General features: G+C 42.1%; 1 protein-coding gene across 1 annotated transcript in view; it reads right to left on the reverse strand.

Annotated features, from left to right (window-relative positions):
• Positions 1 to 3737: 3737 nt before the first annotated feature.
• ZNHIT6 (zinc finger HIT-type containing 6) overlaps positions 3738 to 23663 on the reverse strand; it is a 67324-nt gene continuing 47398 nt past the window's right edge. The window contains exons 7-10 of the mRNA XM_089684420.1: positions 21620 to 21700; positions 16625 to 16702; positions 12217 to 12341; positions 3738 to 4025 (exon numbers count right to left, since the gene is read on the reverse strand). Coding sequence (XP_089540546.1) covers positions 3997 to 4025; positions 12217 to 12341; positions 16625 to 16702; positions 21620 to 21700 — 313 coding nt within the window. The 3' untranslated portion in view covers positions 3738 to 3996. The remainder of the gene's footprint in view (positions 4026 to 12216; positions 12342 to 16624; positions 16703 to 21619; positions 21701 to 23663) is intronic.

Genomic DNA, 23663 nt, shown 5'->3' on the forward strand with positions numbered 1-23663 from the left:
ATTCCTCACTGTTTTCATGATCTTTGACACTCCACGAGGTGAGATCGTGCATGGTGTCCCAGACCTAGGGAGACTGACAGTTGTTTTGTGTTTCTTCCATTTGCAAATGATTGCACCAACTGTAGTCACCTTCTCACCAAGCTGCTTGGTGATAGTTTGTAGACATACACAAGACTGGACTGGGCTACCAATCTTGTCCCTGACAAGTATGGAATCTGATTGTTTGATCGCTCCTGTAGACAGGTATCTTTTAAACAGGTAACAAAATTAGATTTGCAGCACTCCCTTTAAGAGACTACTTCTAATCTTAGCTTGTTACCTACATGAAAAACACCTGGTAGCCAGAAATCCTGCTGAATGATAGGGGATCAAATACTTATTTCCCTCATGAACATGCATTTCTTTTGAATTTTTTTGTTGCTATTCTGTCTCTCAGTGTTACAATACACCTACCATTCGATTTTTAGACTGATCATTTTTTTGTGAGTGGGCAAACATTCAAAATCAGCAGGGGATCAAATACTTAGGTCTTTCACTGTGTGTGTGTGTGTATATATATATATATTTATTTCTTTATTTCTTACACACACACCATGAAGTGATGTCATTGGCAGAGCCCAGAATAGGAAGTGGTGATGCTGCCAGATGATGTCAGAGCAGGAGTGGACCTGGGGTCACGTGACCCTGTTTTAACCAATTAATTCTATTCATCTTACTATGGTTTCTGAATAAACAACATTTATCTATGGACATTTTGGAAGCGAGTTTCCATTCCTCCTATCCTGGATGTTTACCGATACCACTGTGCAGCATACAGGTTTCTTTATGGTTCCAATTCCCCCAGTGGATTGCTAGCAGCACAAGAATGTGGGATTCCTAACTGTATTTTATACCACCAATTAGTCCACCAATTATCAAGTGCCTCTGGTCTGTTTGTGAATTTATTTGAGCATGCCTGTCTTGCCATGCTGAAAAGGTGGAAAGAAGAATGGCCAACCAAGGGATATAGCAGAGAATGGATATGTCTAAAGGTGGCTGATCATGCCACCCGCATACACACTCCTTCCTTTTGGCTTGGGAAGGAGAAATACTCAGTACTTGCAGGTATAAAGGAATATTGTGACTAAGCAGCCAATCACCAGGCACAAGCCCTTTCACATGGACAGACTCGCAGTGGTGGCATAAAAAAAAGGAAAAGACCGAGCATGCAGAGCCTCTATTTGAGTGAATCTGTAGCTTTTGCCTTGTTTGAACAATGCACAGGTTCACTTTAAGTTCATAATTCTTTTATATACTAAAATGCTTGTAAAATGACAATTTTCAGAGATCTTAAATATACAAATCCCTTACCGAAGCTCGCAGTCAGTGTCTCCACAAGCTGTAGAGTAATAGAATTCCATACATTCATACCGCATGTTCAGTTAAGAGGTTTCCTGTCTTCATATTTCAGCACAAGACCCCCGGGCTCGCTTAACTAGATCAATCTTAGTTTTGTCCCTAAAATCATGTGTGAAGTGATACGTGTTGTCAGAGTTTCTTTTTTTAGAACAAGAAGATGCAAACGAGAGCAGTTTTAAAGTATGGTCACACAAACGCTTTACCGCCTTGATGCAGGTGGAAAATTGCCCCCCCCCCCCCCCCAAAGTCAAAATGCAAGGATGAGATCTGGGTCGCGAAATCCCACCTAGTACAGTAAGGGGTTTCCATAAAAATATTGAGAAATGCTGGATTTGGAGTTTTTATTGGATTTACCAGTCAACCCATGACATTTCCAGCTGCATCCTCTGTAAGTTGGTAATTCTGGTATTGTAAGGCTAAGTTCACACTAGTGAGGCTAAGCAGCCGCTGTCAGGCATTCAGTTGATGATTCTGCCCCCTCCTGAATGCCTGTTTTGTTTTTCTTACAATGGGACTAATGCATCACAAACGTGAGCGAAACGTTTAGCTCTTAGATGCAGTGCGGTCCCACTGACCTAACTGGTCTAATTTGACAGGCGGTGCCTCCTGCGAACTCAATATGCGGTGTCCAATTTACAGTGCTTGTGACATAAAGAATCACAGCTGTAACATGTGAACAGCCCCTCCAGCCGTATTGTAGACTTTAAGTCGGAAGGCAGTAAACGCGCAGCTCAACTGCCTGCTTTTTCCACTGCCAGTGTGAAAGAGTCCTACATTATGGCTTTATCTATGTTATACATCGGCAGTTGTGGATACACTGATGGCTAAAAAGGGGCAAAAATGACTCCACCCAAAAAAGCTGCTTGTTTTTAGGTTTTGTGTTGGAAGTGAGGACAAGTAAATACCTACTGTGAAAAGTCGGCAATGTTGTATCTCACAATGTAAAATAAACAGAACAGGACATTTTAATGGGCACAGCAGGTAGTAGGAGATGGGTAACCTTATTCAACCTTTGTTTTCCTAGGAACACAATTTCACTACAGGGCTGACGATTTTTGATCCACACTACCTGTTTATTTAAAGTGGTAGTAAACTAGATTTTTCAACTTTTAACTACAGCTAAATTTATAATAAAGATTACCTGTAGGTAAAATAAATAAATGTGCACTGTTTAGGAGATATTTTCTCTTTTTTAAAAGCCGGCGCATGCGCTCTGAAAGAGTGGCATACCCGTGCCGTTCCTTCAGAGTACTGTGCCATGGCCCGGGACTCCCGCACGCATGCGTGGGAGTGACGTCATCGCAGCCCAGCCTGTCAGATGGCCCGGAAGGAAGACCAGGTGAAGATTGAAGCCTCTGTAGTGATGACAGTGTGCCGCTGGAGGGCTTCAGTTTAAGGTAAGTTTTACGTAATGTGCTAGTATGCGATGTATACTAACATTACGACATTACCTTGCAGGGGATTTTTTTTTTGCCTGCGGTTTACAGTGGAGCTCCATCCAAAAGGGATAGTTCCGCTTTAGACCTTTGTCCCACGCTCCCCGTTAAGGATCTTTGGGGAGCAGGTAACCAAATTTGAAAGGTACTTGCTCTCACTTCCGCTGCGATCGCCTCAGGTGATTGGAAGCAGAAGTTGTCCTCCCCCCTCCCTCCCTGTAGTATTCTGGGACACACGATAGGTCCGAGAAGACAACGGGACCATTCACAAAGTGCAGCGCTACGCGTGCATGTGTAGCGGGCACCCTGTCAAGCTGTCACAGCCGGGTGCCCACACCGAAGATGCTGGAGAGAGAAGACGGCTGGTGAAAACAGCCGTGCTGAGGACACTGCTGGACCGAGGGACAGGTGTCTTTATTTTAAAAGTCAGCAGATACACTTTTTGTAGCCGCTGACTTAATTTTTTTTAAATCAACTGGAACTTCGCTTTAAGTGGTTTACAAAACCTGTGAAACAGATGCAATTCAGAGCACCCGTAGAACCTGTAGGGCCTAGTCACTCCACTACGCAACAAAAACCGTGCAGGTGGCATTTCTAACAACAAATAATGTTGAGCTCAATGAACGTCCTTCAACAAGGTGTGCTGAAATGCCATATACAATAGTGTGAATGGGCCCTTCAAGAATGAGCAGCATGATGCTTCAGCTAAAGATTAATAAAGCAATAAAAGGAGCTTTAAATAAGCCGTCATGTACCTCTGTTGCTGCTAGTATTGTGGAGAAAGAGATTTTCAAAATTCACAACAGAGGTACTGAAATCACATTTTGATATTTAATGATTAGCACTGGCAGCCACTGCACTGCAAGATCATTGCAATTAATGAACACACCACAAATACCACAGAACGTTTGACATGTTCTTTATGATAAAATAAAATGCAATTAAATCACAACATCTATCCAATGAGTAAAAGATTTACAAAAATGGGAAGAGCAACAAATGGCCAACTAATTCAAATGATGCCCTGCTAGTAAAAAATAAATGTATCCAATTTACATACAAACAGGTTACAATAATACAGCAAGTTCCTTTACACATGTACAGAGTCCTTTTTTCTTTTCTTTTTTTACACAATGAGATGAAATGCATTTTCACCCTTTCTTCATAAAACAGATGGTGAGGGTTTATTTCCTAGAAAGAGAGAACAAACAGATTATTGTCAGGGCCTTTCATAAGGAATGCTTTCATTCCAATCCAAACCTCCCAACTAATGTACCGTATTTGCCGGCGTATAAGACGACTTTTTGACCCTTGAAAATCTTCTCAAAAGTCGGGGGTCGTCTTATACGCCGGTATACGGCATACTGACACTTTTTAGGGGGGCGGCGCTGTGCCGCCGCCGCCCCCTCCCCTTCCAACGGAAGGGACACTAAGTACAGGGGTTTGCAGGGGCTGCTGTCTCTTACCTGGCTCCGGTCCCACGACGATCCGGTCCAGGAAGCGCGGCTGCTCCTTCAGTTCGACCACTGGATGTTCGCGCGGCTGCTCAGCTCCGCCTCCTCACCGGTGATTGGCCGCCAGAACTGTAGCTCAGGAAAGGCACACAGGCGGCCAATCACCGGCGAGGGGGCGGAGCCGAGCAGCCCCATGAAAATCGAGTGCCGGAGCAGCAGGTAAGTGTGCCGTGTAGAGGTGCTGCTGCAACCACATATGCTGGCTGCAGCAGCACCATACTAGAACAGGGTCAGCAAGTGTCATTGGTGTCAGTGGGAGGAATAGTACTCCATCACTGATACCAATGATGGGGCACTATTCCTCCCACTGACACCAATGATGGGGCACTATTCCTCCCCACTGACACCAATGATGGGGCACTATTCCTCCCCACTGATACCAATGATGGAGCACTATTCCTCCCACTGACACCAATGATGGGGGACTATTCCTCCCCCCACTGACACCAACGATGGGGCACTATTCCCCCCCCCCCCACTGACACCAATGATGGGGCACTATTCCACCCCCCCACTGACACCAATGATGGGGCACTATTCCACCCCCCACTGACACCAATGATGGGACACCATTCCTCCCACTGACACCAATGATGGGGCACTATTCCCCCCACTGACACCAATGATGGGACACTATTCCTCCCACTGACACCAATGATGGGGCACTATTCCCCCCACTGATACTAATGATGGGGCACTATTCCTGCCACTGATACCAATGATGGGGCACTATTCCTCCCACCGACACCAATGATGGGGCACTATTCCCCCCAGTGATACTAATGATGGGGCACTATTCCTCCCACTGATACCAATGATGGGGCACTATTCCTCCCACTGACAACGATGATGGGGCACTATTCCTCCCACTGATACCAATGATGGGGCACTATTCCTGCCACTGATACCAATGATGGGGCACCTATTCCCCCCACTGATACTAATGATGGGGCACTATTCCTGCCACTGATACCAATGATGGGGCACTATTCCTCCCACTGACACCAATGATGGGGCACTATTCCTCACACTGATACCAATGATGGGACACTATTCCTCCCACTGACACCAATGATGGGACACTATTCCTCCCACTGATACCAATGATGGGGCACTATTCCTCCCACTGATACCAATGATGGGGCACCTAATCCCCCCACTGATACTAATGATGGGGCACTATTCCTGCCACTAATACCAATGATGGGGCACTATTCCTGCCACTGATACCAATGATGGGGCACCTATTCCCCCCACTGATACTAATGATGGGGCACTATTCCTGCCACTGATACCAATGATGGGGCACTATTCCTCCCACTGACACCAATGATGGGGCACTATTCCTCACACTGATACCAATGATGGGACACTATTCCTCCCACTGACACCAATGATGGGACACTATTCCTCCCACTGATACCAATGATGGGGCACTATTCCTCCCACTGATACCAATGATGGGGCACCTAATCCCCCCACTGATACTAATGATGGGGCACTATTCCTGCCACTAATACCAATGATGGGGCACTATTCCTCCCACTGACACCAATGATTGGGCACTATTGCTCCCACTGACACCAATGATGGGGCACTATTCCTCCCACTGATACCAATGATGGGGCACTATTCCTCCCACCGACACCAATGATGGGGCACTATTCCCCCCAGTGATACTAATGATGGGGCACTATTCCTCCCACTGATACCAATGATGGGGCACTATTCCTCCCACTGACACCGATGATGGGGCACTATTCCTCCCACTGATACCAATGATGGGGCACTATTCCTGCCACTGATACCAATGATGGGGCACCTATTCCCCCCACTGATACTAATGATGGGGCACTATTCCTGCCACTGATACCAATGATGGGGCACTATTCCTGCCACTGATACCAATGATGGGGCACTATTCCTCCCACTGATACCAATGATGGGGCACCTATTCCCCCCACTGATACTAATGATGGGGCACTATTCCTGCCACTGATACCAATGATGGGGCACTATTCCTCCCACTGACACCAATGATGGGGCACTATTCCTCACACTGATACCAATGATGGGACACTATTCCTCCCACTGACACTAATGATGGGGCACTATTCCTGCCACTAATACCAATGATGGGGCACTATTCCTGCCACTGATACCAATGATGGGGCACCTATTCCCCCCACTGATACTAATGATGGGGCACTATTCCTGCCACTGATACCAATGATGGGGCACTATTCCTCCCACTGACACCAATGATGGGGCACTATTCCTCACACTGATACCAATGATGGGACACTATTCCTCCCACTGACACCAATGATGGGACACTATTCCTCCCACTGATACCAATGATGGGGCACCTAATCCCCCCACTGATACTAATGATGGGGCACTATTCCTGCCACTAATACCAATGATGGGGCACTATTCCTGCCACTGATACCAATGATGGGGCACCTATTCCCCCCACTGATACTAATGATGGGGCACTATTCCTGCCACTGATACCAATGATGGGGCACTATTCCTCCCACTGACACCAATGATGGGGCACTATTCCTCACACTGATACCAATGATGGGACACTATTCCTCCCACTGACACCAATGATGGGACACTATTCCTCCCACTGATACCAATGATGGGGCACTATTCCTCCCACTGATACCAATGATGGGGCACCTAATCCCCCCACTGATACTAATGATGGGGCACTATTCCTGCCACTAATACCAATGATGGGGCACTATTCCTCCCACTGACACCAATGATTGGGCACTATTGCTCCCACTGGTGTGCATTGGAAGAGGGGTAGTCTTATACGGCGAGTATAGCCCAAACACTACATTTTAGCAGGAAAAGTAGGGGGTCGTCTTATACGCCCAGTCGTCTTATACGCCCAGTCGTCTTATACGCCGGCAAATACGGTATGTATAGCAAAAAATTGGTTTTTTTTGTTTTGGTTAGAGCGAAAAAAGTTTTAGGCTCCATTCACTCTTATGTGACTTTGGACACTAAAGCGGCACCCAGTGTTTTTCAATGTCAGCTGTTCAAATATGTGAGAATCAAAGTTGCTGCAACTTTAAAAAACTTCCTATACTACTTTGGTCTGACTTTCATGCGACTTGAGTGCCATAGACTGCAATGTAAACCTTCAAAAGTTGCATGAAAGTCGCACCTGAATGATATACATATGACAGTTGTGCAACATTTGTTCATCATCAATGGTCAAAGCCAAAGTGGCATCTAGGTCTAACCCATCCAAAGTTGAACTCCAAAGTTGCACTTGAAATCGTGCTACTTCAGAGTCGCACTAGTGTGAATGGAGCCTAAAACCCATATTGGGATATTTTGTTGCCATCTGTGTCCTGCTAGGGAGATTTCCCTTCACTTCCTGACACGGCAGAAATGAAAGGAAACATTTCCAAAAGCAAGCAGAATTCCTTATTGCATGTTTTCACATTTGTCCTCACTGGGTCTCCCACCTATTGACAAGTCTAAAATTTTAGATTTCCCCTCAATGGGACATAGAAGGTGAATTTCCCCAGCCGTGAAGCGGATGGAAATAATATACCCATCAGAGATTCTTAAGCTGGCTATACACTATTAGATTTTCGATGTAAATTTGTATGAGAATTTTCAGTACATTCAATGGCTTGATACCGTTTGAAAAGTACTTATATAGTTACATAGTTAGTCTGGCTGAAAAAAGACAAAAAAGTCCATCCAGTTCAACCATAGAGGAAAAAAAAAAAAAGTTATAATCCTATACCCACAGTTGATCCAGAGGAAGGCAAAAAAAACTCAGCAAAGCATGATCCAATTTGCTCCTGCTGGGAAAAAAATTCCTTCCTGATCCCCCGAGAGGCAATCGGATATTCCCAGAATCAACTTTACCTATAAATGTTAGTATCCAGTTATATTCTGTGTATCTAGGAAACAATCCAGGACTTTTTTGAAGCAATCCACTGAGCTGGCCAGAACCAACTCTTGAGGGAGTCTATTCCACATTTTAACAGCTCTTACTGTGAAGAAACCTTTCCGTGTTTAGAGATTACATTTCTTTTCCTCCAGACGTAGAGTGCCCCCTTGTCCTCTGTGATGACCTCAGGGTGAATAACTCTACACCGAGTTCACTATATGAACCACTGATGTATTTATACATGTTGATCATATCCCCCTTATGTAATATACATGTTGAACATATCCCCCCTTATGTATTATACATGGAGATCATATCCCCCCTTATGTATTATACATGGAGATCATATCCCCCCCTTATGTATTATACATGGAGATCATATCCCCTCTTATGTATTATACATGGATATCATATCCCCCCTTATGTATTATACATGGAGATCATATCCCCCTTATGTATTATACATGGAGATCATATCCCCCCTTATGTATTATACATGGATATCATATCCCCCTTATGTATTATACATGGAGATCATATCCCCCCTTATGTATTATACATGTTGATCATATCCCCCCTTATGTATTATACATGGAGATCATATCCCCCCTTATGTATTATACATGGAGATCATATCCCCCCTTATGTATTATACATGGAGATCATATCCCCCCCTTATGTATTATACATGGAGATCATATCCCCTCTTATGTATTATACATGGAGATCATATCCCCCCTTATGTATTATACATGGAGATCATATCCCCCCTTATGTATTATACATGGAGATCATATCCCCCCTTATGTATTATACATGGTGATCATATCCCCCCTTATGTATTATACATGGAGATCATATCCCCCCCTTATGTATTATACATGGAGATCATATCCCCCCCTTATGTATTATACATGGAGATCATATCCCCCCTTATGTATTATACATGGAGATCATATCCCCTCTTATGTATCATGTATGGAGATCATATCCCCCCTTATGTATTATACATGGTGATCATATCCCCCCCCCCCCTTATGTATTATACATGGAGATCATATCCCCCTTATGTATTATACATGGAGATCATATCCCCCCTTATGTATTATACATGGAGATCATATCCCCCCTTATGTATTATACATGGAGATCATATCCCCCCTTATGTATTATACATGGAGATCATATCCCCCCTTATGTATTATACATGGAGATCATATCCCCCCTTATGTATTATACATGGAGATCATATCCCCCCTTATGTATTATACATGGAGATCATATCCCCCCTTATGTATTATACATGGAGATCATATCCCCCCTTATGTATTATACATGGAGATCATATCCCCCCTTATGTATTATACATGGAGATCATATCCCCCCTTATGTATTATACATGGAGATCATATCCCCCCCTTATGTATTATACATGGTGATCATATCCCCCCCCCCTTATGTATTATACATGGTGATCATATCCCCCCCCCCTTATGTATTATACATGGTGATCATATCCCCCCCTTATGTATTATACATGGTGATCATACCCCCCCCCCCTTATGTATTATACATGGTGATCATATCCCCCCCTTATGTATTATACATGGAGATCATACCCCCCCTTATGTATTATACATGGTGATCATATCCCCCTTATGTATTATACATGGTGATCATATCCCCCCTTATGTATTATACATGGAGATCATATCCCCCCTTATGTATTATACATGGTGATCATATCCCCCCTTATGTATTATACATGGAGATCATATCCCCCCCTTATGTATTATACATGGAGATCATATCCCCCCTTATGTATTATACATGGAGATCATATCCCCCCTTATGTATTATACATGGAGATCATATCCCCCCCTTATGTATTATACATGCAGATCATATCCCCCCTTATGTATTATACATGGAGATCATATCCCCCTTATGTATTATACATGGAGATCATATCACCCCTTATGTATTATACATGGAGATCATATCACCCCTTATGTATTATACATGGAGATCATATCCCCCCTTATGTATTATACATGGAGATCATATCACCCCTTATGTATTATACATGGAGATCATATCCCCCCTTATGTATTATACATGGAGATCATATCCCCCCTTATGTATTATACATGGAGATCACATTCCCCCTTATGTATTATACATGGAGATCATATCCCCCCTTATGTATTATACATGGAGATCATATCCCCCCTTAATCTCCTCTTCTCAAGAGAGAATAAATTCACTTCCTCTAATCTTTCCCATAGCTGAGCTCCTCCATGCCTGGTATCAGTTTAGTTGCCCTTCTCTGTACTTTCTCAAGTACTTCGTTTTCTTTGCTTTTATCATTCAATTTTGGAATGGATGAAATTTTCCGAACAAAATCCACAAACACTTAGAAATTTGTTCAAGAATAATTTTCCATCCTGCTACTTTAAATTTTCTTGTCAATGCAGTCAAAAACCAATGTCGATTTGGCCCCACTAACAATTAGAAAATCGAACAAACATGAAAAATTTTGACAAAATTCTACTAGTGTATACCCAGTTCAACTTTTTTTCCCCACACGGTTTTAAACTATAAAACAAAAAAGGTTTTGCATATGTATACACTTTACACTCAACTCAAATGTTGCGTTGCTCCCTGTGTTGCCGGCAGAGTTGAGCATCTTTCCATGCTGGAGCCATCTGCTTGCCACAAAGTTTTTTATGTAAACAGTGCTTTTTATCTTTCATCGCACTTTTTGGATGTGAACGTTGATCTTAAAGAATAAAATGTCTTTTTGGGCATACTTCACTACGTGTGCATTTTCTTCATTTTTTATCTACTGATGTCACAGCCATTGATCCACTGTGCTGGACCTCTATTCGGGTGCAGAGTGCCGTTACTTTCATCTTCTAATGGTCCGTCTGTTCTGGAGTATCATCTATTACGGCTACAAGCCTGCTATGAAGTCGTGATTGCACAGTCTTCGAGGTGAGTACTTTATGACCATTTATAACTTTATGGTCCACCTGGTCTCGTAAGAGGCCCCACACCTCTTTTAACATCGTGGTGTACCACTGCAACATAGATCTCACTTGGCACTTTATGTATACTGATTGGTTTTGGAGAAGAAGGGACTTTAACTGTAACATGAATTTGTAATTTACGTTTCATATGGACGCTTTACTTTTTACTTTATTTTAAAATGTTGTTTGTTTCTTTTACCTTTTACTGATTGTATTCACTGTATGAAATTCACTGCTATATAAATTATTGGATTTTTATTGATTTCTAGGTTTAATATTAGCACTGGCATTTTTTTTATGTTTTACGTTACACGCAATGCTTTGGCTACCTACACTCTCTTGCTGAAATCATGGGCATACTTCCATCAATGCACACAGACAAAAGCACAGTCAACCCTTCTCGAAGAATAAGACATCACTTTTGCAGTAAACTTGTACAGCATGTAAGGAATACAAATGGAAACAGGCATCCTCTATCAGGCAACGTGTTTCCAAAGCGTAACTTTAGTTGGGGAACTCAGTTTCCCCAGAGTACTGCCTCAAGTGCCTGGTATAGGTGGAATAGGCATACCACCTCCCTAGTGGTGCCTGTATCACCAACTGCCAAGCACTTGTATTTCCTCATGGGTGACACACATGTGCCTAGGTCTCTGCAAGTAATGACTTCAGAAATGTTGATATAAGTAGAGGAGCTTTAGGGGTCCAGCAGCGCTTTGCAAGTTGGTGGTCAGCGTGCCCTGTCATACTAAACATATACAGCCGCAGTTTACAAACAGCTACAGCAACAACAGTTGATACTATAAAGAGATAGGAGAAAGGACACATTCCCTGCAGACTTTCTAGGAACTGAATATAGGACCCAAGGGCTAACCACTCACAAAAATAAAATGTCCAAATCTGCCCACCTTGATCTATCAGCACCATGTCTTCGCTGAAGCCTTTCAATGTTACATACAGAGTTGGGAACTCAATTAATGTTTTCTTCTTCAGATTTTCTCTCAGATTTTTACTGGTGTCCAGCTCATAGTACCTGGATTATAAAAGTTATCTTGGTTATGCAAAAAAAAAAAAGCCAATCACAACTATTATGAATGAATTAAAGGCTAAATTAAAAAAATAAAGTTCACCCCCCCTCCCTAAAAAAAATATATACAGTGAAGGAAATAAGTATTTGATCCCCTGCTGATTTTGAATGTTTGCCCACTCACAAAGAAATGATCAGTCTAATAATCGAATGGTAGGTGTATTATAACACTGAGAGACAGAATAGCAACAAAAATTTCAAAAGAAATGCATGTCTAACAAATGATACACTGATTTGCATGTTCATGAGGAAAATAAGTATTTGATCCCCTTCACAAAACATGACTTAGTACTTGGTGGCAAATCCCTTGTTGGCAATCACAGAAGTCAGACGTTTCTTGTAGCTGGCCACCAGGTTTGCACACATCTCAGGAGAGATTTTGGCCCACTCCTCTTGGCAGATCCTCTCCAAGTCATTAAGGTTCGGTGGCTGATGTTTGGCAACTCAAACTTTCAGCTCCCTCCACATATTTTCAATCGGATTAAGGTCTGGAGACTGGCTAGGCCACTCCAGGAGCTTAATGTGCTTCTTCTTGAACCACTCCTTTGTTGCCTGGGCCATGTGTTTTGGGTCATTGTCATGACCCATTTTCAATGCCCTGGCTGAGGGAAGAAGATTCTCACCCAAGATTTGACAGTACATTGCCCCGTCCATAGTCCCTTTGATGCGGTGCAGTTGTCCTGTCCCCTTAGCAAAAAAATACCCCCAAAGCAGAATGTTTCCACCACCATGTTTGACAGTTGGGATGGTGTTCTTGGGGTCATAGGCAGCATTCCTCCTCCTCCAAACACGGCGAGTTGAGTTGATGCCAAACAGCTCAATTTTGGTCTCATCTGACCAAAACACTTCAACCAGTCCTCCTCTGCATCATTCAGATGTTCAGTGGCAAACTTCAGATGGGCCTGGACATGTGCTTTCTTGAGCAGAGGGACCTTGTGGGCTCTGCAGGATTTGAATCCTTGTCAGCGTAGTGTGTTACCAATTGTTTTCTTGGTGACTGTGGTCCCAGCTGCCTGGAGATCATTGACAAGATCCTCACGTGTAGTTCTGGGATGATTCCTCACTGTTCTCATGATCATTGACACTCCACGAGGTGAGATCTTGCATGGTGCACCAGACCTAGGGAGACTGACAGTTGTTTTGTGTTTCTTCCATTTGCGAATGATTGCACCAACTGTTGTCACCTTCTCACCAAGCTGCTTGGCGATAGTTTTGTAGCCCAGTCCAGCCTTGTGTAGGTCTACAATCTTGTCCCTGACATCCTTGGACAGCTCTTTGGCCTTTGCCATGGTGGAGGGTTTGGAATCTGATTGTTTGATTGCTCCTGTGGACAGGTGTCTTTTATACAGGTAAAAAAAAAATCAGATTAGCATCACTCCCTTTAAGAGACTGCTTCTAATCTCAGCTTGTTACCTGTATGAAAGACACCTGGTAGCCAGAAATCCTGCTGAATGATAGGGGATCAAATACTTATTTCCCTCATGAACATGCAAATCAGTACATAATTTGTTAGACATGCATTTCTTTTGAATTTTTTGTTGCTATTCTGTCTCTCAGTGTTACAATACACCGAACATTCGATTATTAGACTGATCATTTCTTTGTGAGTGGGCAAACATTCAAAATCAGCAGGGGATGAAATACTTATTTCCTTCACTGTATATACACATACATATATATTCTATATATATATATATATACACACACACACACACATATATGTATTATATACAAACACACACACTTCAAAAAAATTAAAGGTATGCTTTTTAATCAGAGTATAGCATCAAGTCAATGAAACTCCTGGGATATTGATCTGGTCAGTTAAGTAGCAGAGGTGGTTGTTAATCAGTTTCAGCTGCTTTGGTGTTAATGAAATTAACCATCTGCCCTCCAGAGGATTAACCTACCCTTCCTGACCAGGCCATTTTTTTGCGATACGGCGCTGCTTTGCTTTAACTGACAATTGCGCGGTCATGCAAAGCTGTACATAAATTAAATGTCCTTTTTCCCCCCACAAATAAAGCTTTCTTTCAGTGGTACTTGATCACCTCTGCATTTCTCATTTTGTTGTGCTATAAACAAAAAAATACATATATGCATACACTGTGTAACATCTGTAGGGTCCAGGTATGGCCTCATGCTGCCAGTAGTGACACTGACCCTAGCCAAATGCAAAACTAGTGAAAAACGGTCAGAAAAGATGAGTAGAGAAAAAGAATGTCAGTGGCCTCACCTGTAAAACCATTCCTGTTTTTCAGATAGTCTCATAATTTCCCATCTAGTGCACTTGTTATTAATTTCATTAACACCAAAGCAGCTGAAACTGATTAACAACCCCCTTTGCTACTTAACTGACCAGATCAATATCCCAGGAGTTGAATTGACTTCATGCTACACTCTGATTAAAAAGTGTTCCTTTAAGTTTTTTGATATATCTATATATTGAATCGACATGTTTTGCAGGTCGAAAATGTGCATTTATTTTTTTGTTTCTCAGGAGCATGAAGAACATTGCACTCACAATCAGCAGTTCATGGGTGAAATGTCAGGCTCCTGAAGACACTGCCAACAGCTTTCTGCCCATAAGGCTTTCGTAGGCTGTCTGAGAGCTGTAGAAGTGTCGATGAATTAGGAGAGTGCTCACTAGCACCCTTGCAGTTGACTTAGGACTAAAGCCTTCTGCTGTAGTTTAAGATGGATTTGTAGTTCATTCATTCACAGATTCCTCTGAATGAATGACATGGCTGTGTGAACCAAGCCCGCACAGCAGAGCCGTTTTTAATTTGTGACAGTGGATGTGGGGAGAAGAACCCCTACTGACTGTCACTGCATGGATTTGGGGGTGCAGGGACTGGTATATAGTAAAGGAGTATTAAAGGTGAACTTAGCCCTTCAGCATCGAAATCACGACCACTGTATGGAAGCCTACACACTTCCCTTATATTTCCGTTAACATGTTTGCATTGATTCACCGACATATTAAAATTATTTTTACTTGCATTTTATCAGATTTACACTATACAGCCAAAGGTTTGTGGATACCAGTGATGAGTTCGGGTGTGTTCAGACTAGGATCCAAACCCACGTGTGCAAGCCTGCCAGGAAGCTGTCTCCTATACAAACAAATCCCTACCCCGCAGCCAGGCATAAACACACCCCTTGTAGAAGTGTGGCTGCAGTACATGGAATGACCCCGCTGCAAATGATTGGTCCATGCAGGTGACAGCTTCCTAGCAGGTGCTCATCCTTGTCCCAACACGCCCAAGCTCATCGCTAGCTGACACCTGATCTCCAAACATACCTATAAAAGGACAAATGTATGTGGCTACCCCTCCATATGATTGAGTTCAGGTGTTTCCAGTGAAGAATACAGTTACAGCATAAAAAGACAATTTAGGCAACCTTGTGGGAAAAGTTTGGTGAAGGCCTTTCTCTGTTCCAGCATGACTGTGTCCCTGTGTACAAAGCTACTTCCATAAAAAACATGGTTTGATCATTTGCCGAAACCCTTCCTAGAAAGTTAAGGCTGTTATAGCCATTGGGTGGTGGGAGGCTGTAGTTGTGCCAATGCCCATGGTTTGGGAATTAGACAGTCAACAAGCTCATATAGCTGTAATGTTCAGGTGTTAATAAAATACAAACAAAAGGGTGCAGAGGCCTAGTGCATTACCTGATAACAAGTTTATTAAAAGTAAAATAGTACCAAATCATACTCAGAAAAAGCCAATGTCAAAAAAGACTTAAATGAACCAGTTCAAGCGTTAGGAAGGTCAAGATGCAGATGCGTATCACCAAGACCCAGGTATCAGAAGTACATGGTGACGCGTTTCGAGGGACAAGCCCTCTTCCTCAGAGCATCAATTCAGCTATTGATTTATTAAAAATAGAACTGCTATTAATGTCTTCTTTTATTTGGTTCATTTAATACCTTTCACATCAAAACTGGAAGAAAGAGTCGGCACTAACAGCCAACAAGACTCTGCCTGCCAGTCTAGCAGTGCTATCTGAACATGTGCCTGAATCATAAAACTAAACAGTTATCTATTGCAAGCTAAAATAGTTCCCACATATGTATTCCATCTGTGCATTTAGCTGCTTGTCTGCAGCCCAGTTTTATGGACCTGAGCAAGAACCTACCTGCTGAGCCAATTCAATATTTAACAGGTTTGCATCTATGACATGCCCACTCTCAACAGTTTTTTAATTCACATTTTGCTGTAACCTACCTCTTTGGACCAGGCGCTCTCTTTTCTGCCTCCATAAAGACCTTTACATCACATGAAGATCCCACATACTCTTTTAACCTGCAAAACCAAATTCTGGAATCACAACAAATTCTCAAAATACTGTGAACAACGAGGCTGAAAGACTAGGCCCAGTGTTGGACTCAACCAGCTGATGCACCCACAGGGCTCTAATGAGGAAAGTGACAAGGTCTGCATTCCTTTAGACATGCTTTCCTTTGGGAGTATCTCACCAAAAAGGATATTTTTGTTGCAGGGGATGCCCAAAATCTGACTTGTATTTTAGTACAGACTTCTGGAAAAACTCAGTAAGCCAAATTGCATAAGCAGGAAATTCATTTTCAGGGGAGAGTTCTGTACACCATCTGTGTACAGAAACCCTCCAGGTTGCCATATTGAACTGCATTTTACAGAAAATGACAGATCTGAAGACTGAAAATGAAAGGTCATTTTTAATAACATTCAATTACAATATGCCCTCTGTCACAATTGTATACACTATATTATTTTTGTTGCCATTTTTTTTTCCTACAGAAGTGAAGTTACCCTTTAAATCTCAGGCTACATTCACACTTGAGCTGAGCATCTTTGGTTGTCTCTGCTGGTTTTTTGTTATGTTTTTACAGGCCTTTTCCTTTTTTCTTTTTAACCAATGCAATGCTAGTTCACAGCAGAAACCGTGGGATTTAGGAAGTTGAGCATTTTGGAGGTTTGAGCTAAAACAAATGCTCAGGTGTGAATGGGACCCTCTGTCTTTTAAGAATAGGCAGAGATAAGGAGGTCATTAGAGCACAGAAGTCTTAAACTTGAGGTGGTATAACAGGAGGAAGGGGTGGGGGTTGGGTTCAGACAACATATTCAAACTGTAGTCATCATAATCTCAGAGGAGGATTTTACTGTCAGTGTGTTTGCCGTAACATATTATGGCAGATAAGACAGATATATAAGCTGCACAGATAAGTGATATGAATAAACATTTTTCAGTATTTTGTGCAGGTCAGTGTATGTTACACACACAGACATAAATGTTATTATGGAATGTGTTACATTTTACACTTTTTAAGATTTTAGACACAAAGAAAAGAGCACACCGGCTTCTAGTGCAGTAACCTTTTATTGAATGGATAAAAAAAAAACAGGTAGATGTGCGCTCACAATTGTAGGAATGCATTAGGTGTATCGTCCAATACATTGGCATCACGCTGCACACAAATCTCCCCGTCTCCTCACTGCTCGTGTGACAGATCAGCTGTCATGTGGACTGCACCATGGACCCACACTCACACAGGCTGTCAGATCTCAAGCCCACAGTAGGGCACAGCGCTCCCCAGTGGCTTGGCAGCTGACACTGTATCTGGAATTTCATGCATGGGAAAATCAGCAAAGGATCAGCGATGGATGGATACACTGCCAATTGAGTGACACACCATTGCTGTGACAACGCGTTTCGGAGGACGGAGCCTCCTTTATCAAGTCCATAAAGCAACGCGATGCTAGCTCTTAAATAGCCTGACTTCATGCTGGACAGATCGGTTAACTCTTTAGTGAGCAGCAGACTCAGGGGTTAGATGCCACATGACCATAGCAATACCAAACAGAATATTTAACCCCTTCCTAACTATATTGATAAATGCATATGGATACAACACATAAATACTAATGTGTTTCTCATACATACTTTTAATAAAAAAACTAATTTATATATATATATATATATATATATATATATATATATATATATATATATATATATATATATATATATATATATATATATATATATATATATATATATATATATATATATATATGGGATATATCTTTAAAACTCAATTATGGCTCCATGCACACTGGCTTAAAAATCCCTGCTTCTACAGGATTGCTTTTAGGGCAGCACAGTGGCTAAATGGTTAGCACTTCCGCCTGGCAGTACTGGGGTCGTTGGTTTGAATTCCAACCATGGTACCACCTGCATGGAGTTTGCATGTTCTCCTGTGTGGGTTTCTTCCGGGTGCTCCGGTTTCCTCCCATACACCAAAGACATGCTGGTAGGTTAATTGTCCCTAGTATGTGTATGTATGAATGTGAGTTAGGGACCTTAGATTGTACGCCCCTTGAGGGTTAGGGACTGATGTGAATGTACAATATATATGTAAACCGCTGTGTAAATTGAAGGCGTTATATAACTACCTGTAATAAATAAACAGAAGCAGCTCAGTGTTATCCTATGTGTCCAATCACATTAGGAGGATTAGAGGCATATTTTAGGCTCAATGTTTAGAGGTAGAAAAACAACCCTTCTGGTTTGCAATTTTTGATTGGAGCTTTCTGGCAGAAAAATTCTAAACTCTCCTAAACATGCCCATGTACAAAAATTCTCTATATTAGCATTTTTTTCTGCCAAGGGAACTGGAGTTTTTTTAAGCCCAGTGTGCTTGGAGCCTATCAATATACTCACATAGAATTATCTAAAAATAGTATAAAATCAAAATTAGTTAATACAAAAAAGATCATATAGACCGGAGTCTGAATTATTGTGGATTGCAATTAAAAGTGCTACTCTACTCTGGTAGCAAGGGCTTTAAACAGCACAAGAAAATGAAACAAAGTATTTAAATAAAGTATATAAGTATTAATAAACTACAGAATAAGAATTTTAACACACAAACTCTCTCTCAAAGCTCAGAGAGAAGTGTATGGGACTCACAGGATCCTATTAATTTAGCCCTAGCGAGAGATATTTGGATCTCTCAGCAATATATTACGAAGCCTCTTTAGGCAGGCAATTGGAGAAAAGAAAAATAAAGGGCAACATTAATTACACAAATAAAAATAAAATTTTCATTATACCACAAAACTAAAAAATATCAATGGACCCAAAAAAAGAAAAAAAAAAAAAACCCTCTAAAAATGAAAGTAAAATAATAGAGCAGAAAAGGGGCCAGAGAGACTAAATGATGGTGCAAATGCAAACTGTTCGAGATGACAGTTCAGTTGGTTGCAGGATGGTTGATAAACTTGAGGTTTTCTTTTCTGTTGTTTGCAGCAAGGAGCCCATGAAAGGGTGACACTTGTCAAAGACCAATGATAGATTGTGGCAGTTGCCATTTGTTTGTACAAATGATGGTCTGGACCTCCAACTCCTCATTGAGACCTCCTGGAGCCATGGATTCAAGCATAAACATTCATTCCATTGAAACTTCCTGTCAGTATATCTGCTGGCCCGTACATCCCGTACAGGTAAGCATATATACTGACAGATCTGCATGGCCCCAGCGATCTGCTGATTGCTGGTGCAATGCTTTAGAGGCTCCTGCAACAAAAAATAATAAATGTTACATTTTTTTACCTGCAAAAAAACAAGCATTTATTATTTTTTGTGAATTTATCCTTTAACTTTGCCAGAAATTCAGGGAGCCCCCAACATTCTGTTTGAGCTGACAACTTTGCTGTACTGAAATTCCAAGCATGGTCATATGCCTGCTTTATCCCCTGCTGAACTGCAAAACACAACAAACCTCAGAGCAGACCACCCTATTCAATGACCAAAATCTTTGTAGGTATCATACTTTTAAATGTATGAAGAGGCAATATTAAAGTGGTTGTAAAGGCTCAAGGTTTTTTACCTCTATTCATTCTTTTTACTTTCATGCATACCCTGAGCCCCATTGCGATCCAATGTACTGCATGTTGGCTGAGCCACTGGCTGAGGAGAGAGAGCGGGAGGGGCCGAGCCATGACTCTGTCTGTGAATGGAAACACAAGGCAGCAGCTCGGGAGTGAGCTGGCATGAGTGCCCCCATAGCAACCTGCTTGCTGTGGGGGCACCTGGCAAGAGGGAGTGGCTAGGAGCGCAGGCAGGGGACCAGAGAAGAGGAGGATTGGGGCTGATCTGCACAAAACCATTGCACAGAGCAGGTAAGTATAGACATGTTTGTTTTTGTTTTAAATATTTTGTCTTCAACCACTTGCCTTCCTGAGGATTTACCCCCCTTCCTGACCAGGCCATTTTTTGCATTATGGCACCGCGTTACTGTAACTGGCAATTGCGCGGTCATGTAACGCTGCACCCAAATGAAAATTTACGTCTTTTTTCCCCCCCAAGAATTGAGCTCTCTTTCAGTGGTATATGATCGCCTGCGTGTTTTTATTTTTTGCGCTATTGAAAAAAAACATTTACTTTTTGCTATTAAACATATCCAGTAAAAAAAAAAAAAAAAAAAAAAAAAAAAATCACATTTTGTAATAAATTTAGGCCAAAATGTATTCTGCTATGTCTTTGCTAAAAACAAATCCCAATACATGTAAATTAATTTGTTTACATGAAAATTATAGCGTTTACAATTGGCGATATATATACTGGAATCTTAAAAAAAAAAAAATTCTACTAGTAAAGGCGGTGATCAGCGACGTATAGCGGGACTGTGGCGGGCATTTTGTCACTGGGGGAAACTGACCAATGCAGTGATCAGTGCTAGAAGGAAAAAAAAAATCACTGACACTGTACTAATGGCACTGGGCAGGAAGGGGTTAACATGAGGGGCAATCAAAGGATTAACCGTGTGCTGTGTGTGTTTTACTATCGGGCCCTGTGTATGTGCTTCAATGTAAGCACACTGCCTTGTATGGCTGTGTTGTGCACAGCCATGCAAAGCAGTGTGCATGAGCTAACAGGGAGAACTGTTTTGTTTACAAACAGTTCTCCCATGCCCCCCCCCCCCCCTCGGAGATCCTCAGCAATCACAGGGCACCGGAGAGTAATCACTGGCCAGGACCCGGTGATTGACAGCTGAGGCCGCAAATGGCGGCACGAGAAGGGCACCTCTTACCCGGAAATGCAAAATCCCGTATATATTCGTGATTTTGCGTACCTGTGCCACCCTGTATCATTATTTCTACAATACAATAAAGTTAATATCACTTTAAGAGTGTGGGCGGAAAAGACTAAGGCTATAATAAAAGAATAAAAGTGGTTACCTTTGTCGGATAGTTGGATCAGACTCTGTTGGATCAATGTAATGTTTTAGAATTTCGCCAAGTATCTTATCATCTGGGACCCTACCAAACAAAATCAGAAATCAAACAACTTAAACATCTGTACTGCTAGCTTGTCATAAACATACAATAAAGTCAAGCTGCTTCAAAAACTGAACATATTGCAGTTTCTTTTTTCACACAATTTCCACAAATTTCATCTGGTAATAACACACTTCTTATCCCTTGGTGTTCTGTATGGAGGAAGCAATGGTTGTTACCTAGGACCTCAAACATGTCAGCCTATGCTCACCTCCAGTATATTGAAGTAAAGGAATTAGTGGTTTATACCAAGACAGACAAAATTGTTTCAGTTTCCAGTTCATCTCAAGGGAAATGACAAGGATAGTGCATTTCTGGCAAGAACAACAGGTATTTTCTGCACTTGATAAAAACGATCTTAGCCTTAAAAACCCAATAGCCTCCCCATTCAAGGACTGGCAAGCTGCAATATGTACGTTTAGTTTTCGGGTTTAGCTGATCTTTAATTTTAGGATTTGACATTCAACACTTGTATTTGTTAATGGATAAGATCACCTTTCATAATATGTTTTACCCGTATTCAGGGTGTAACATGTTACTGATAAAGCGGCCCCTGCACACCCAGTTGTGACAGCAGGCTGGGGATCCTCTCCCTGCACCCGCTGTCACAATTTCTTTTTAAAATGTGGTCATGCGGGGCTCCGCCCACCAGGCCAAATCACTTTTTCTGTGAATAGGGGAACTACAACTATCGTTGACTATTGCAGTTGATGGCTTGTAGTCCTTAATGAACTACCAGGGCGTGGATGAGTCCTCTAGGTGGTTTATTGATGCTTCCGGTCATAACTGCCTGCCCATACAAGGTACGGGCAGAGAGCTACACTGACGGTCTGCAGGAGCCTGAGATTGCATCCACGATCTGCTGATTGCAGGTACAATGCTTTACAGCATTCGAAAAGAAAATGTGAATGTCCACTATGATAAGTGCTTACCTAAAAGTGACTGATGCGATATTCCAGATTGTATATAGAGAAAAATGAATTATAGAAATTTTTTTTATTATGTTACAAAATGTAGTACCATGCAAAAGCACATCCATCACTATACCCCAGACAATGCTGTCTGCCCCATATAATAAATAACTATATGTCACCTGTGGCCACTAGTAGAGATGAAGAACCAGATTGTGAACTATTCAATAACCTTGCTATCTCCCATAGTATAATCCCTCGCGGAGAGGAGCTACATACTAATTTGGGGCAGCCGCTCCTATACTGTGATTGCGACAAAAGTTAAACCTGTCTCAATGGAATATAAAGCAGCAGTCCACTGTGGTGTGCAATAAGTTCTCAGTACAGACAGGTCCCCACATACCTATAGCCTTACTCTGCTCACCTGTGCTTGGCTTGTAATATTTAAACTGTCGCTTATATCCCATGATAGTTCTCTCAGCTAAAGCTTGCTTGCTTTTCTGCTGAACTACTATTTCCATTTCTGGCTGCAAATTACTGGCATCTATTATGTTTGCCATAAAGCGGAGTTCCAGCTGAAAAAAATAAAATAAAAGTCCGCAGCTACAAAAACTGTAGCTGCTGACCTTTAAAATACAGATACTTACCTGTCCCTTGGTCCTGCGGTGTCCTCACCACGGCTGGTTTGACCGGCCGTCTTCTCTCCCTGGCGTCGGCATCTTCAGAGTAGGCACCTGGCTGTGACAACTTATGGCTTCACAGCCAGGTACCCACTGCGCATGTGCGAGAAGCGCTGCGCTTTGTGAATTGTCCTGTAGTCTTCTGAGACCTGTCAAGTGTCCCAGAAGACTACGGGGAGGACAACTTCTGCATCTGATCGCCTAGGCAACTGCAGCAAATGTGGGAGCAGGTACCTGTCAAATTTGGGTACCCGCTCCCCCCCGCGCGCTCTCCAAAGGTGCCAATCCTTAACGGGGGGCGGGGGACAAAGGCTTAAAGCAGAATATTCCCTTTTGGGTGAAGCTCTGCTTTAT

Source organism: Staurois parvus, unplaced genomic scaffold (genome assembly GCF_062004578.1).
Source record: "Staurois parvus isolate SC_StPar_1 unplaced genomic scaffold, SC_StPar_1.0 ptg000347l, whole genome shotgun sequence".
NCBI lineage: Eukaryota > Metazoa > Chordata > Amphibia > Anura > Ranidae > Staurois > Staurois parvus.